General features: G+C 45.1%; 1 protein-coding gene across 4 annotated transcripts in view; it reads left to right on the top strand.

Moving 5' to 3' along the window:
- The window catches only part of SYNE2 (spectrin repeat containing nuclear envelope protein 2), a 252356-nt gene that overhangs the window by 208278 nt on the left and 26522 nt on the right, over positions 1-17556 (top strand). For all 4 annotated transcript variants that reach the window (XM_066629628.1, XM_066629621.1, XM_066629615.1 and 1 more), the window contains 4 exons: positions 544-669; positions 3710-3865; positions 8017-8175; positions 9693-9862. In XM_066629628.1, coding sequence (XP_066485725.1) covers positions 544-669; positions 3710-3865; positions 8017-8175; positions 9693-9862 — 611 coding nt within the window. The remainder of the gene's footprint in view (positions 1-543; positions 670-3709; positions 3866-8016; positions 8176-9692; positions 9863-17556) is intronic.

Below are 17556 nucleotides of genomic sequence, written 5' to 3'. Positions count from 1 at the left end.
GGGGAAGGTGGCGGATTACTGAGGAGTACTCGGCACCCTACATCTATCCACTGCCCCTCCAGCTTGCTGCTCACTGAGCCACTTCAATCAGCACACTGATCCCTCTTGCTGACAGCAAGCAAGAAGAGCTTTGGGCCCCTTCTTTCACCAGCACCCCTGGAAAAAGAAGGGGAGGGGGAAAAAACCCTTGTGCTGCAACAGCAGTCCAACTACTTGGCAAAGCAGCCAGACCAGACAGGAAGAGGCAGAATACGGGTTCCCCATCCCACTGCCTCACCTGCAGCTCCTGCACAGCCTCCCTTCCTCTGTGCCAGTCCTTTCAAGACCAGCAGGAAGGCTGCGCTGGAGGTCAGGCAGTGGGGTGAGATCAGGGAAGGGATTCCCACACTCCACCTCACCCAGCTGCTTTACCAAGGAGCTGGACAGCTGAAGGCATAGTGGTCCCCCTGCTTCAGATGGCCCCAAAGCTTTTGGTAGGCATGCCTTTAAGCAAGATCTGCTGCTATCCATGATTTCATTCATATTTTCTGTTCAAAATTATAGATGTGGGAAAGTTGTGAAAAACAGATTGAAGATCTGGGCCACAAGTTGCAGGAACTCAAGGCAAGAATAGAAGATCCTCTTCCGACAGAGGATGATGACCTGCATGCAGCTAAAGAGCATGTTAAGGTAACAAATTGTCAACAGTTTCCTAATGTGGTTTATCTTATGCTGATTGCTTTTCCATCCTGCCTTATTCCCAAACTTGCCTGGGTCACGACGCCCCTGCAGCCTCTTCTTACCCTGGGTCATGACGTCCCCGCAGCCTCATCCTGGCTCTGTTGAGTACCTCCATCTTGGATCTCGCAAATTCTTGTGAGATCCCAAGAGGCCAGTTCCCAAATCTCATGAGATTTTGTGAGATCAAAGATAACCAAAAGAAGGAGGGGCAACATCCAGCGATGCCCCTGTGAGTGTCCTGTGACGCCCTAAGCTGTGGCACACTGGTGTGCCACGAATGGTCCACAGGTGTGCCACAGGAATTTGGGGAGGGTCATTTATTAGTAGGGCCAATGGGGGATGTGAGCCCCCCATTGGCAGCATGGTGTGCCTTGTCAATTGGCAAAAACCTGATGGTGTGTCTTGATAGTTTTAGTGCCTTGTTGATGTGCTATGAGATGAAAAAGGTTGAAAATCACTGCCCTAAGCATTGTAGATACTTTGAGAACCCCTATCTTATTCCCATATGCTTATGATGCTCAAATATTGTGATTTCTTCTTACCAGACAATTAGTTCCTCTGAGTTCTGCAGGACCTTCCTGTGACAAACTTTGTTTTCCAAGTCTGTCCTAACTTGAGCCAAAGTAGCTTCATATGTTCCACAGAGCTGCTGGCAATTTTTGGAAGAAACATAAAGGTCACATTTGGTCACCTCCTTGTACTGAGACAGAATTCCTCAGTTCTAGACAAAACCAGTCCTACCACAAACCGATCATGTAACTACCAGCATCTTTGTCTTATAGTTTCAAACAAAAGAAAAAGCAAGTCTGGCAACATTTTCTTTCTTTCTTTCTTTCTTTCTTTCTTTCTTTCTTTCTTTCTTTCTTTCTTTCTTTCTTTCTTTCTCATTGCAAAACTGGATTTTCAAGGAACCATTTTCATTATTCCAAAATGTCCAATTTCTAATTTTCAGGTCATGATATTTTTTTTATTCATGATTTATTTTATTTTATTTTTTAATCAATTTATTCTAAAGTTGCTGCTTGTTCCTTTTAAATCCACTTTAGACTGAACAAACTCTTAATATACACATGGGATAAATCTTTGGGAGCTGTTTTGGAAAGTGAACATATGAGCCTACCTTATGTAAATCAGACCATCAAGCTTTGTGAACTAGTGCCATCCATTCTGACCAGGACTAGCCCAAGGCCACCTAATGCAGCACACCAAATATTGCCCCCCCAACCCGGTGATGTAAGCAGTAGTGTAGCTAGAGGGGGCAAAGCAGTAAGTATTGCAGGCACTGCTACATGCCATATAAGCAGCCCCTCCCACTCACCATCAGAGTCATTCTGGGCAGCAACAACAAAGTTGCCTCAAAGCTGCATTGAAGCACCTGCAATATTTACTGTTTTGCCCCCCCCCATCTACTCTACTGGATGCAACAGTCTCTGCTGTTCCCATTCCTTACACTGAAAAAGGAAGAGGGAGATCAAGTAGAAGAGTCTGTGTGGAGAAGAGGATAACCTCCTGTCTTCTCTTTGCCTCCTCTCGTCTGATCTCGGAAGCTAAGCAGGGTCAGGCCTGGTTCGTACTTGGATGGGAGACCGCCTGGGAATACCGGGTGCTGTAGGCTTCTACCATAGTCTTTCGAGACTGAAGGTTGCCAACCATTCGGCCCTCCCTTCTTCCAATCTGGGTCCTCAGAGGAGCAGTAGTGGAGGTGAGTAGGTAGAGGGGGGTGGGCACTCCCTGCCAGTCTGCTGCCTGGGAATGGCCCTGACTCTGACTGAGGGCAGCTGTCCAGGATCTCAGGGAGAGGTCTTTCTCATCATCTTCTACCTGTTCCTTCAACTGGAGATGCCAGGAATTGAACTGAGAATCTACCACTGAATGATTTCCCCTCCCATGATTTTAACACATTGCATTGGAAAAAGAAAAAGAGAAGTTGGAATTATGTATCAGGCATAGAAGGCAAAATACAAGGCAGCAACTGTTACCTTGCACATGCCCGATCTTGTCTGATCTCAGAAGCTAAGCAGGGTCAGGCCTGGTTAGTACTTGGATGGGAGATCTCCTGGGTGCTGTAGGCTTATACCATAGTCTTTCGAGACTGAGACTGAAGGTTGCCAACCACCACAAAGAAAAGACACATTTTAGTCAATAGCAAGAAAAAGAGTTCATCCTCTTTGTGCTGGTCGTTGCTGCAATCAGTATTTAGAAGCCAAAGTAATGAATGGGACTCATTTTACATTTATGTAGCTTTGGTTTAACAGAGAAGGATTTAAATTCCTGAAGTTGAAAGGTAATTTTTCCCACCTGTTTCAGTCCTCTGGGTAGATTCAAGTCCAACACAATGCTAGGGGGAGAACAATGGTAACAGCTGATCCCACGTTTGTTTACTTGGGAGTAACACCCATTTATTTCAATGGGCATTTTCCTAAGTTAAATTTGCATGCGCTCTACAGCTATGACTTGATGCATGCTTACTTGAAAATAAGGCCCACTTGAAAATAAGGACACCATGAGACTTACTTCTGAGTAAACATGTATGTTTGTGTGCCCAGCACAGCCTGGCACACCTTTCAGTTCCGAAAGAGAAGCCCTGTTAAGTTTTGTGCTGCAAACAACAAAATATTCCTGTATCTGTTTAAACAAATTCATTTTTTCTTGCAGCATCAAAAGAAAACCTTATTTGTTTAGTGCTTGTTTAGTGTTTCACTCAAGAACATGATGTTGCTGAAGATTTAAAAGCTACACTTTTCCCAGCCTGTGAATGCAACATAGCAGAGACTTGGGATCCCACAGGAGGCTGTGAGGCTACTCTCCTGCCTAGCTGTGTATGCAAATTCCTCCCCTCCTATTTCCTCCTTTCCCTTCCCCCTCCTCCAGGCCAATCATAGGATTAACCAAAAGGTTTGGAGGAAAAAAAATACCACACACACCAAGCCCAGGAGCTTAGCCTGAGAGGGTTGTTGTTGTTTTTACCCCTCGGTGCCTCTCCATGCAGGAGCTGGAGAAGTCGCTCAACAACTGGGACCAGAACCTGAAAGAACTGGGCAGCATGAAGGCAGATCTGGCTCACTTCATCCTGGCAGAAGATATGTTGGTGCTGAAAGAACAAGTGGCACATTTGCATCGGCAGTGGGAGGAACTCTGCCTAAGAGTAAGTGGCTTAAAAGGGCATGCTCTGTGGTTCACAGCCAGGCTTGAATCAGGTGGTGCTGGGAGGAACTGGATCTCTTGCAGGGTCTTCAGGTCCACCCAAAGGAAAGCGAGAGAGTTTAGCAGGAGTGCTCTGAAGTGAGGTTGGCTTTTATTTCAAAAAGACACTGTCTGCAGATGGAAGTGAATGTGGCGAAAGGATCTCCACACACACTTCTCTCCCTTTGTTTCCATAAAGCACTTTCAGAGTTCTGAAAACTTTTAGTGACTCCTTGTGGAAGGCGCCCAGGGTGGAAGCAGATGGACACGCATAGGTTAAATTGTGTATGCCTTTGTGGTTGTGGTCCTGAAAAGGTTAAACTGAAGGGAAGGTGGGAGTGCTGCTGGTGGGGAGCTGTTATTGAAGGGCCCTGGAATTCTGTCTCCATAGTTCTCAGGTGGCAGACCGAAGCCCTCCCTCCCTCTTCATTTGCAGAGGAAGCTAAGCTTTTCAGATTTAATTGCAGGGGAGATTAGAGTGCACTGTAGGCAAAGACTGGGGAAAACCTCAGAAATGGTCATGCCATTCCTTTTATTAATACTGTATATAAATGCAACTTCTAAATCCACATAAAAGTTAGATGGCCACTCTGCCTCGAGATGCATGGTGGCAATGCATGTTGTAGTTCAGTAGGGCCACAATTCCATCCACACTTACCTGGAACTGAGTCCCAAGGAATTTGGTGTGTCATTTCGAAGTAGACATTTCCAATGTCAATATTTATGGCAATAAAAGTATTACAGCCTTTTGTTTCATGTCTAGGTGAAACATGACCAAGTGTCTCCATTATATACTTTTTTATTTTTCACATTTTTTATTCCGCCCTTCCTCCAAGGAGCTGAAGGTGATGTACATTGTTCCTTCCCTTCTTTTGTTCTCACAACAACCCTGTGAGGTAGATAAGGTTGAAAGATAGTGACTGGCCCAAGGTCATCCAGAAAGCCTCATGGCTGAATGGGTTAAAAAAAAAAAGTAACTAAAAAGTTTGAGAACCACTAGATCTAGACTGTTTCGGATGGAAATGGTAGCAATATGCATACCCTACTTCCTGTCTGAGGGATAAGTCTAAGCCAGAGAAACAATAGTTTGAAAACAATTGATGAAAAAGCCCCAGCCTCTGTAAGCACTGGAAAAGCAAGGCAGTGCCATGGGGCAGCACTTGAATTAACCTGCTAGACGCTCCTGCTGGAAGAGGTGGCAAAACAAACAGAGCACATGTATTTCAGGGGAGATCAGGGACTTGGCACCGGCAGGGCTAAAATCACCCCGGGGCGAACGGAGGAATATTAAAGACTCCATGATGAACAGTTAGGATGGAAAGTACATGTTACCCAGAATGCTTGGCTGCTACTACTCAATGTTGCACGTGTTGTGCCTTACCTGTCCATGCTCCTTATCTTTATGTGTTTCCCACCTTGTTAGCTGCCTGCACATGGCAATCTTAGCTAGAATGTAAGCTCGTCCCCCCCCCATTCCCTGAGAAAGAAAGACCAATACCACAGTCCTAATTTGTGTTGGAATGGGGAGGCTGGCATGCCTTTGGGGCTGAAAGAGGCTCAGCTCAGGGCAAGGGGAATCGCTTTCTCTTTCCCTGGGGAGAGCCTCTGCGACCCCAATGGGTCTACTCAGATCTGTGCCACCTAAAGTGGTGGCGCAGATTCAAGTAGCCTGGGGCTGCCCCTAGATACTGAGATCCTGGCCGTACTCCCCACTCTTCCAGTGCCCACCCGTGGGCCCATCCCTGCCCCAGAACATCTCCTCTCTGCCCTCCCCACACCGCCCCAGATCCCCGCTCCAGCGGAGCAATCTTAGGACTGCGCTCTAATACTTGAACAAAAGTGTAACATTTGATACTGCCAGAAGTTCTTCTTTCCCCATTTTTGCATTTGTAATAAGTTGACTCCAGTTAATTTGCAAGTTTCGTAGTGTCAAAATGTGATTTATTTATCTGCACGATCAGGACCGTCCCCATTATGAAGGCGGGATCACTCTTTCCTATTTGCAGTGTTTAAAATGCATGTAGGAAAGTATCTATTAAAATGATCAAAGACAAACATCGTTGTAACATGTAAACCAGTTTGCTGCAATGTCTGTCTAACATTCTCAAAGGCTGTTTCGCTTAGTCACTGCTGAGGCTTGTGCCTTACAGCCCAATCCTATCCTCACTTTCCTGGGAGTAAGCCCCATTGACTTTAATGAGACTTACTTCTGAGTAGTCATGCATAGGATTGGGCTGCCAGTTTTTGGATGTTACAATACTGTGAGTGAGTAATCACTGAAATCAGGAGGCCTTGGAAGCCCTTAAATTTGGTTGGATTGTTCCCCATTGTTTAGTGTTGCTGTTTGTCTTATTGTCAATCAACAAGATTCAAAGCTCTTCTGGACACTTTTCCCATGGGCAATGACCAGACTGAAACAGGAAGTGCCTGAAAGTACTTCCTACCCTGGCGGTGTATAGCTACAGTTGCATTTTTTGCATGCCGCTTCTGCTAACTCCGTCTGAGCTACTAACCCTTTGGGCATCTGTATCTTGACCAGACAGATTCTGGGTAACCGTATTGTGTCAATCTCTTGCTAAAACTGTATTCTGGTTCCAGTGCAATGCACATACAGGAATGTGTTATTGCCATATGTTTCCCTGGGCAGAAAAGTCCAGTCCAGGAATCAAGATTGTGCACCCCCACACAGCCCAGACCAAATAAGCAAAAATAGCACCTGGGTTCAGCCCTCTCCATTTCTACCAGACCAAAATGAACAATTCACTATTACCTCATCTGAATGGCCCTGGTACCTTGGGGAAAAAAAAAAAACACATGCAAAGTGCCCATTTGCTGTTGCATTCCTGTTTCTTATTGAGTTAGAGATAAGCAATCTTAGCTGGATCTAAGGCATTTGCAGTAAAAGTAGTTGAATTTAAAGCAGGAGAATGAAATACTTCAGATATGGGCGTCTATATCCACTCATGCTGTGTATCCATATAGTTCCACATCCCATCAAAAAAATTAATTAAGGAATTTTAACTGTGGTTAGGCGTAATAATAATATCAGTTGGCATCCTTCAGTCCCGGAAGACTATGGTGTCACGCTCTGAATGGTGGTTCTGGAACAGTGTCCTCTCCAGTGCGCGAAGCCTGGGTAAACTAGGTATAGAGGATAGGCTGTTACCCATGCAACAAATCCCCCCTCTCCACGTCGCTGAAATGGTCCAATGGAAAGGCAGAGGCCAATAATAATAATAATACAGGTATTTATATACCGCCTTTCTTGGTCTTTATTCAAGACTTTATTTAAGGTGGTTTACATAGGCAGGCTTATTAAATCCCCGTAGGGATTTTTACAATTTGAAAGAATGTTCTATTTTACAAGAACCACAACATTCAGGTGTTACTTTCTTGATCTGGTTTCACATTCTGGCCTCCATCCTCCCACGCTCAGAGCAGATGGAATAACTAGGCTCAGCTTGACAGCTGCTTCAAGGTCGCACAGTGCCGGTGGCCTCGAACCGGCGACCTTCGGTTCACTATTCGGTTCAGGCAAATGGAGGCTCTACCCTCTAGACCAGACCTCCTGCCCTCTAGAACCTAATATCTGAACCTCTAGAACTTAATTAGGACCTCTAGAACCTAATATCTGAATTGTCAAACCATAGTTACTGCCATCACTCCAGAGGCTCCTGCAGAGGCTTCCAGTCTATGGTTAGCACAGACCATAGTTTGTTGTGATTCTGTTCTGAGCCATTATATGTGTTCAATATTTTCATTTACTACAAAAGACAAATATATTGTTTTGAACAACTACACTGTACCCCATTTTGGCAGTTGAAAGGACTGCCACTCTCAAGTACGATAGGGTGATGTTTTCTGGACCAGCTTGAAGCAGCATTGCAAAATGGAAACATGTCTGGTTACCCTTTTCTTTCAAACTAAATTTTCTTACAAAGTGAAATAATTAATTGCTTGAGAACATTGCTTTTTGTAATGGAGCCTGTTGCCACGATCCACTGTTGGAAGGGAACAGATGCCTATTTTTAGTCATGTTTGGTCTTGAATTATATCAGCGAGCTTTGCTCTTGACGTAACAAAGAGAGCTGTCATGTATACCCTCATCTGTAGGTTTCTCTCCGCAAGCAAGAGATAGAGGACCGACTCAACACATGGATTGTGTTCAATGAAAAGAATAAAGAGCTCTGCGCTTGGCTGGTACAGATGGAAAGCAAAGTGCTCCAGTCAGCAGACGTCAGCATTGAAGACATGATAGAGAAATTGCAGAAGGTGAGCAGACCGTATCCTCATCACTTGGACCACAGTCCAGCAGGAGCCTTAAAGGGTTTGCTCTGGACCTGCAGCACTGCAGCTTCAGCTTCAACCCCTGCTAACTGGTTAAGAGGCACTTTTTCAAGTGGGTGCTCCTCTTTTATTTAGCAGGGGGAGAGTAACTGGCCCACCTCACCCCAGCAGTGTCTTTTCTAGTGGCTGTCTGCTGGTGTTGCATCTTTTTAGATTGTGTGCCCTTTTGGGACAGGGAGCCATTAGATATTTGATTTTCTCTGTAAACCGCTTTGTGAACTTTTTGTTGAAAAGCGGTATATATATACTGTTGTTGTTGGGTGATCCACAAAGGAGGGGCTGAAAATGTTTAGCATTAGCCCTCTGTTTTCCTCATTCTTAAGTGTGTCCTTGGCTGCTCTCCTGGTCTTCTACAGTGTCAGGTCTTGGCAGGGTTGGGATCTAGAATGTCCTGGCACTGGGAGAAGCTGGGTGTCAGTCTGAGTGTATCAACAGCAGGTGCCAAACCAGGCAGAGGTCAAGCTCCAAGGCAGCAATCAAGGCATGGGAGCAGACACTTGGGCAGACTTCACATACTAAGTGGCTAAGGAGCCAGTTCATGGGGGCATTATAGGGCCTTGAAGGTTGATCCCAACCAATTGGGTTGATTTCATTGTGGTCAGCTGCCTGAGTCCTCAAGTAGGCTGGCACCAATCCCCTCAGATTACAGATTTCGGACTACTAGGTTTGCTGTGGAAACAAAGCTATGGCTGTGTAGGAGATAGGCACTGGGACTTTACTTTACTGCCAGAAACTCTGACCTGAGACACATACACACTCCAGCCTCCCCCCACACACAACTTTTATCCTTCTTCTCCCCTGCCCCACTCTTTATCTGCAGCCACTTAGTCTGCCTTTACCTGCAACACGGACTCTGCTTTTTCAAAAGGCAGCAAGCAGGCTGGGGAGTGGAAAAATGAAGCATGGAGTGATCCCCTCCTGGTTTAATCCACAAGAGCAAACAAAGATTATTTTGCGAATAAAATTCTGGGAGGGGGTTGTGAATGATGTTCTGCTTTCAGCATATTGGCAGCTGTTTGTCTAGAACCTTCCAAGCTTGAGCCTTGTGCTTACATTGTTCTTACCTTGTGTCTGGTTGTGTTTCTAAGGAAATGATAGCAGCTGCTCCATCATCCATTGTAGTGTGTGGCAGCGTCTCCCACCCTGAAGGGAAGGCTTTAGCAAAAGGATGAGAGTCAGAAACAAACCAGTGCATCCATGTTCTTTAAATGATGTTTAGAGATGCAGTCAGATAAGCCTGGCCCTTGTGTTAATGCAAGCAATTGTCATTCTAATGAGTCTGTATTCACTGTAGATAGAGACAAATCAGAATTTAATTGCTGCTTCGGCAGTAGCCTGTTTTCATTCTTATCTTGTTGTTCTTGTTTGCCATTTTCATACAGAAATTTTATAATAATAGTGATAAAGAAAGTAATAATAATAATACAGTAAATTTTGGTTAGGATTGCATGGAAGAAATCAACCTGTTCAGCGAAAACAAACTGGCTCACTTGAAGCAGATGGGCGAACAGCTGATCAAGGCCAGCAGCAAGAGCAGAGTGACAGAAATAGAGGAGAAACTCAACAAAATTGACAGTCGCTGGCAGCACCTGTTTGACGTCATCGGAGGACGGTAAGAAAAGAAAAGGCCTTTGTTGTTTGGTACAGTACTGGAGGTAGGGCATCAGGATGGACTCCACAGGCATCTCGTAAAAGCTGACTTGACTGCTTCACAGATCACATGTTTAAGGGTTTGCCTGGAATACGAGGTGTGACCGCAACAGACGTGTGTTTGCAAGGGTGTGTAGCGTATCACAGCCACAGGGACCTCATGGTATGAGGGTGTTATGGAACCAGAGGGGAAGTCTGTCTCAGTAGTGTAGCTGAAGGGGGAGTGGCGCGGTAAGCACAGCAGGTGCTGCAGCACGCCATGTGAGCTGCCCCACCTACTTGCCATCAGAACCATTTGGGGTCAGTGCAGCCATTTGGGTATTTAGGTATTTCAGCTTTTCAAGCTGAAAAGCAGATGGCTTTGGGGTAGCCATTTGGGCAAGGCTTAGGCACGCTGCCCCAAATGGCTTTGATGGCAGGTGGGAGGGGCTGCTTTCACAGCAAGCTGTGGCTGCAATGGTTGGAAACCTTCAGTCTCGAAAGACTATGGTAGAAGCCTACAGCACCCGGTATTCCTAGGCGGTCTCCCATCCAAGTACTAGCCAGGCCTGACCCTGCTTAGCTTCTGTAATACACCTGCTGTATTTACCTCTCCACTCCCCCTCTGGCTACACTACAGGGTTGACTAAATGGAGACTTCCCTTCATTCCTTGGAAAATGGAATCAATAATTGGATGGGGCAAGCCTAGAGTCAGCACCTGGTTGTGCCAGGCCCTCGGGCACCTTTCTGAGCCTCATGCATGTATATGGGGACCCTCCCCATGATTTCCCACCCTCCTGCATCTTTCTTTTTCCTTCACCAACCCAGCCACTTACCTGAAATGATGAATGAGCAGAAAGGTGTGTTGGTGGACAGCCAGAAGCCACTGCTTCCGGCAGCTCTGGGTTATTCCAAGGGTCCCTCTGTGTGCAGGGAACCCTGGAACCATGCTGATGTGGCAGGTGGAGGGGGGGTGGAGGAACAATTGCCTGTATTCCGCAGAGGCAGTTTCTCCTCCATTCCCCCTACCCAATTTTTGGACTTTTTGAGTATGAGGACTTTTTGTCCTCACATCTGTGCTGGGCTGCAAATCTGCTTGGATGCCCAGCATAACTATGAGAGGGATCCTCTCCCAAATCCAGCTCTGAACATAGAGTCAAGCTGAAAAGCAGGTGCTCATTTGGCAACCAGAGGCCTTCAAAACACCACTGTTTCTCACCAAAACAATCAGCCCGCCCATCCTTTTCAGGCCTTACATGGGGACAATCCCTGACCCCTGTCCAATTCCAAGTTGGGGATAGGGGTTGGGGCTCCTCCCACCACCCTCAACAGAGGGCAGTGGCTCACACTCACCTTGGTGAGGGCAGGGATGCGTTTGTGTGTGTGGAATTGTGGACCCCCGATTTCCCCACTTTTCAGATGTACCTATATGAATGCTGACTTTTACATCTAGGTGGTGGACGGCGGTACATCTCGGTTTTTGGTGAGTTGTCAGATTTGCCTGTAATTGTCAGCATTCAACACATCCATCCATTTCAGACATTCAGGCTGCAAGTCTTGCACGTTTTCCTGGGTGCAAGCCCCATTGAACACAATGGGACTTACTTCTGAGTAGACATACATAGGCTCGTGCTGTACTATAATGTCTTATTAGCAAAATTATGGACCCAGTCTTACACACACCCTGCCTTCTGCTGGAACTGGTGTTCTGGGGCAGGATTTGCTTTACAGCCGTCACAAACGGCCTTACAGAAGTTTCTGGAGTGCATGCTTCCATCTCACCTCCATGGAGGCCACAGAGGTATCAGGTGTGGTGGCAGGATCTAGAGTGGCCACGAGCAGCAGTGGTGGCAAGTGAGCAGTGGGGGCTGGAGCAGGCAGGGAGGGGGTGAAACTGGATGGGAAGAGGGAGGGAATGCAGGCGGAAAGGCAGTGAATCCAGCAACATATGCTGGATCTTATCCCCTCTGACCAGAAGCTCCCCACTCCTTTTTTCTCCTTGGACTTGTACCAGCTGAAGAGCTGTCACAGGTCTGAGGAAACCTGTTGGCAAGCAGGAGACTTACAGTGAGCAGGAGGTTTATAATTCCCCTTTCCCTTCCCAAGCCCCCCCCCACCTCCTCCCCCATTGGATTCAGTATGTGTCCTTTTGACCCGGCTGCATCTGCAGGGAAGGAGGATAGGATTGGACTCTTAAGTCGGTTAATGCCTACCGATCTGGCCCATTTATACCTATATAGCTTTGGTCAGTTTTGGCATAATCAAATTTAGTTTTATGTAGCCATTGTGGAGATTATAAGTACAACGATGTGCTTTGGAAACATTTTAGCAAATCCCACCCAGAAGCCAAGTTGGTCAAAACACTACATGGCAGTAAACAGTTTGCTTCACCTTAAACCAATAAAGAGCCGGAGACAGATGGGCAAATTAGATGAACCTCCGTTTAGTCCACAACATGCTTCTCGCAGTTCATGGAGTCGAGCTGGGCTTGGCCATATGGCACCAGTTGCATGGGGGCCTTTGAGCACGTCCATTGTGCCTCTGCATGCTTGGCTTGTTTTGCCATTCACAGAGGCTTTGTCTCCACGCACCGGCAGCTGGAGGAGAGGGTGCATCTAACCAGGAAGGGCTCTGGGAATGCGCAGAGTATCTGGGAGGACAACAACAAAAATAATAACATGCGGACATCTGCTCCCATTCTAATTGTGAGAGATGCAAATGAATTTCTGTGAAGCTTCTAAAAAGCTGCTTCACATAGGGATGTTTGGAATGCTTTGGTGGGGAGGGGGGAGTGTTATGCTGGCTCTCCAGAAAAGAGGGCAAGCCAGATTTAAAAGGGCTATAAACAGCAGTTACAGCCTCCTATGGAATTGCATTCAACTACATGTTAAAGATAAAAGAGTGAGCTGTCCCTTTAACAGCTTTGTTTCTCTCCAGAGTAGTATGCTGGAAGGTGACAGTCTGGAGCAAAGGTGCAGCAAGGGACTAGATGAGTTTGCCTCCCACTGTAGTTCCAATTCAGTTTGTGCACCCCCTAAGTTCTGTTAGCATGCAAGGGGTGCACAATCCAGATCAGAACCATAGCAGCAACAAACTATTAAGGCCCCCCAACCTTCCTACCTTGCTTTGGTCCCAGGTTGCCAGCACCTGGGCAGGCTAATTTGAATAAAAACAAACTCTTGATGGGTCAGCTTGTATCATGACCTGCAGCTTGGCCAACTAGTGGATACACCAAAAAGAGCTGTGTGTCTGGCATCATTCTGGGCTCCTGAGTTAGGCAGACACTTTAGTGCCAGAGCCCCAACCCTCACCACTTGGGCTGGACAAACATATATAGCTGGTGTGAAGCTGTTGGACCATTGACTCATCGGACTGAGCGTTTTCTACCCTGACTAGCGGACAGGGGTCTTTCCTAGTCCTAGCTGGAGATGCCAGGGATTGAAGGAGACCTCCCTGCAAAGCATGTGTTCTGCTTTGGGAGTTACGGAACTTCCCATTTTGATTTGTGTCCCCAGTGTTGAAATGTAAATTGGAAGCTCCTTAGGGCAGAGGTCCATTTTACTTGTATTGCTGTGTAAAGTATTCTAAGAGGGTGTTAAATAAGTAAGAATGTATTCCTGTGGAAAAAGTAGTATCTTTTTATGGAATGCTTTCACACTAATACCAGAAAGCTGATCAGTCATGTGGACTTCAGATGTGCCATTCAGTCAGAGAAAAGATGGGTAGACTGAATCCCCTGTTGTTTGTGGACAGCTAGGATCATGAGTGTAACAGATCCCTATAATAAATAGGCAGTGGATGTGTCGTTAGTCTGGGGCTTGTGGATTGTGCAATTCTATGATTGCAGAAACCTTTGGAAAATTTAGGTCATAGCTAACGGAGTTCCTTGGCAGCTCTACCATGGAACACAGTGGGGCTGACTAGGTGGCAGGCTTGGGAACAGTTGAGTGCAGAAGGTGCTAGGCAGGCAGGTCTGTCAAAACCCTGGATCCCCACAACGCCACAATTGCTGCAGCACTGTTGGGGCACCCATTCCTGGGCCACCACCCCCTAAGGGGAAATGGCCCATTTCTGGTTCCTCTGGTGGGTCGCAACCCACCAGTTTGGGAACCACTGTTCTAACAGTTAAACATAGATTTGTCCTGATCTTGTTTGGTAATGTTTATCCTTGATATAACCCAAAAGAACAAACAGTGCATCCTTTTATATCCAAGAGCATACCCTCAAGCATTTGTCAGACAAAAATGGATGCTGAACCCTCTTTAGACGTGGTGCAAACGTAATGCTTAAAAGTAAATAGCCTGAGAGCATGCCATGGAATTGTGCATCTCCTCCCCTTTCTGGTGCAAATTATATCCACCTAGCTCATAAACATGGGCCACTCAGAAGCAGGGTTCAGCATTAAAACTGTGCCAGCATTAACTCTGGTTAACTTTAAAACTAGGGTCTGAAACTGGTTTGAAAACTCTGGTTAAGGGGAAACCTGACTATTGATAAACACATGCAGTGTTGAACAATGGAAAATAGGGGCCCTTATCCGCAGATCTTGTATCTGTGGTTTTACATATTTGCGGATTGGGTCCATGGGCCCCCCTACACACCATGTGCCCTTTCTGGAGGTGAGTGGAAGTGACTTTTTTCAGTCGCATCATCATTCTAAGCTCGCTTGCGGCCTCTGCTGGTCTCAGAAGACACCCTGGAGGTGAGGGGAGCAAGCTATTCAGATACCAGGGCATACCTGTAGTAAGATTTCTTTTTAAAAAAAGAAAACAAAAGCATTTTATTACTTTTATATCCCACTCTTCCTCCAATGAGCGTGTGGGCCCCATCATCTTCATGACAACCCGGTAAAATAAAATCAGAGATCCTGATTGACCTAAGACCACCCATGGAGCTTGGTACCCAGATCTCACAGGTCAAAACCGGTGCTGTAGCCACTGTACCACACAGGCCTTTGTAGTGAATTCTGACAACTTATTTTCATCACATATCTTCATCAACGGTGTGATGTGTTGCACACATCAACGGTGTGATGTGTGCAAATTTCTGTTTGATGCAGATTAGATGAATATTTTGATTTTATTGTAATTTTTGTAAAACAACCTGGAAATGCAACCTCATTTAAAGGCAAAGCAGTGGTTCTCAAACCTTTTAGCACTGGGACCCAATTTTTAAAATGACACTCTTTGAAAAGACTTCATTCTGGAGTGTTTGGGGGGGGGGCTGCGTTTATCAAAATGTAACCATTCTGGTGGCATGGCGTTACTCTCGGCCTGCCCTTCAAAGTTGACTGAAGCACGGTCACCTACTCATGAGTAAATGTGTGTATGCAGCCCAATTTCACTTTCGCTAGGACTCAATACATTTTCCTAGTCAGCTGTTAGCTTGTCAGTTTCACAACCCACCAACAGTCAGGTCAGGACATGAAGTTTGGGATACACTGGGGTAAGTTGCAAACATACAAACACAATATTTTATTTATTCCACAAATCTACCCCGAACTGACAGAGAAACACGGATCTAATAGTCTCCCCCTTGCCTTTGGCAGAGCACTTTGCGATTTGATTATCTTCCCACCATGTTAGAGGAGAAGGAATTTCACAGTTTTCATATCTGTGATTCTTACAAAACACATGTATTTACTCATTTATTTGTTTGTGCTTAGAAATGTTCAAAGAGGTGACTTCTCCATCACCTGCCCTTCAGCAAACTTGCAGTAGATACTTCCACCATCACAGCATGTTGTCTCTTAGGTGCTTTTTTTTTTTTCTTTTAAAGGGGAGAGGTAGGGTGTAAATGTTAAAACAAAATACAAACAAATTCTGATGGCAAAATGAAGTCATCTTGGTTTCTGCCAGCTTTAGAATATTTGAGATAGTGATTTTGGCAAGTCAAAAAGCAGAAGAAAGGAGGAAGGTGGATTTATTTTCCCCAGTGCTATTTGCTGTGAATTTGTTGCGAGGATGTGTATGTATATGTATGGATAAGGTTTCGCTGTGTATTTGTGTGTGTGTGTATTTGTGTGGGGACACTCTGACTCCCTGCCTGGGGGCTTGAAGGAGGAGGAAGGGAGAGGTCTGGGTGGTGTTTTTTTTCCCCTGTTCTTTCTTTCTATGGGAGACGCAGAGGCAGTGGTATTAAATAGGCCATTCGTGGAGGAGGGGTTTCCTCTTTCCCAAGTGTTCTGCTCACCCAGATGCTCTTCTTGGCAGGTTTGGATTGATAAACTGAGGAATGGTTTTCCCATATAAACAGTAAGTGCGTTTTTGGGATCCGCAGACTGTAAGAATAAAAATGGGATAATATTATGCGGGAAGAGGGCTGTCTGTGTGCGGCAGCAGTCTTGGGGGATGGGCCAGACCTGGCCAGCATGCTTGTGTGTTTGTGTGCACGCACTGTGGGTGCATTTGTCTTTGACAGGCGGAGGGAGGGTTGGGGAGGGGGTTTGCAGGCCATTAGCATGGAGGATGAGTAACATGCAAGGGGCTTCCCCCCTGCTTAAAATTAACTGTTTGCTCTCCACGCCACTGTCAGGGGAGATTAGTGGCTGCTAGGTTACTGAGGAATGAATGGAAAGTGGGATGCTTCGGGTTCTTTTTGCAGTCTCCAGCTTTTTCTGTTCGTTACATTTTTGCAATTGATGTTCACAGTGGAATCCTTGCACACAAAGACCGCAATGGTGCATGATTCGTGTAGCCACTGCAAAATCATAGCTAACTGAACTACTATTTTAAAATAGAAAAGTCAGGCCCAAATTCAAGGTTTCTAACAACTGGTATCTTCAGAACCTTTAAGCCATATATCGGTCCCAGGAGGTGTATAGATCTAAAAGGTTGGTTGTTTTTTTTTAAGACCACCAACACAATTATGTGCAGTAATAGCAATTAAAAGTGGTGCTTCAATTTCACAGGCTATTTATCCTATCTAAATTGTATATCCATTGCCTGGTTAGGATGATATTTACAGTGCAGTATAAACATATTCTTTCATTTTGGTAGGTTTTTTTGTTTTTGTTTTAATCATCTCATTGAAATAAAAACAGAAATATTTATTTTTGAACTGGAGTTGGCACTAACATAAGGCAGAGAGGTCCAGTATAATCATCATTGTGTAATTTTCTCCTGTCTGACCTGTAGGATTATGTTTTAGAGCCTGGTAATTCTGCTCTCCAGGGATGACAGCAGAGCTATAGCTAAAAATTGTTGTGGGTCAGGGAACTAAACTGGATCACCCGTAAATAAATGCAAAATAATGCAACTTTATACACATGTAATCTGATATGTTTAAATCAAACTTTATTTTGCACATGGTATGCTTTTGATAGGATTTTTATCTTTTTATTTATATTTATTTATATTTTTTATATTTTAATATATATATACATTTATATATTTATAATATATTAAATATTTATCTTTTTATCTTTTTTATTTATCTTTATATTTTTATCCAGGGTGATTATCAGGCATTGTATCTGCATAAATTGGATGACAGCTATATACTGATGGGCAGAATGTATTTATTTATTTGAAAAATTTATATCCCGCATTTCCCATGCCAAAGCAAATGTCCAAGTGGCTTACAAAGCTCCATAATAATAATAATAATAAACTTTATTTTTATCCCGCCCTTCTCCCCAAAGGGACGCAGGGCGGCTACATAAATGTACAATGAAT

This window comes from Tiliqua scincoides, chromosome 1, assembly GCF_035046505.1.
Source record: "Tiliqua scincoides isolate rTilSci1 chromosome 1, rTilSci1.hap2, whole genome shotgun sequence".
NCBI lineage: Eukaryota > Metazoa > Chordata > Lepidosauria > Squamata > Scincidae > Tiliqua > Tiliqua scincoides.
Note: the sequence above shows the minus strand (reverse complement) of the source record. Positions and strands in the feature narration are given on the sequence as shown.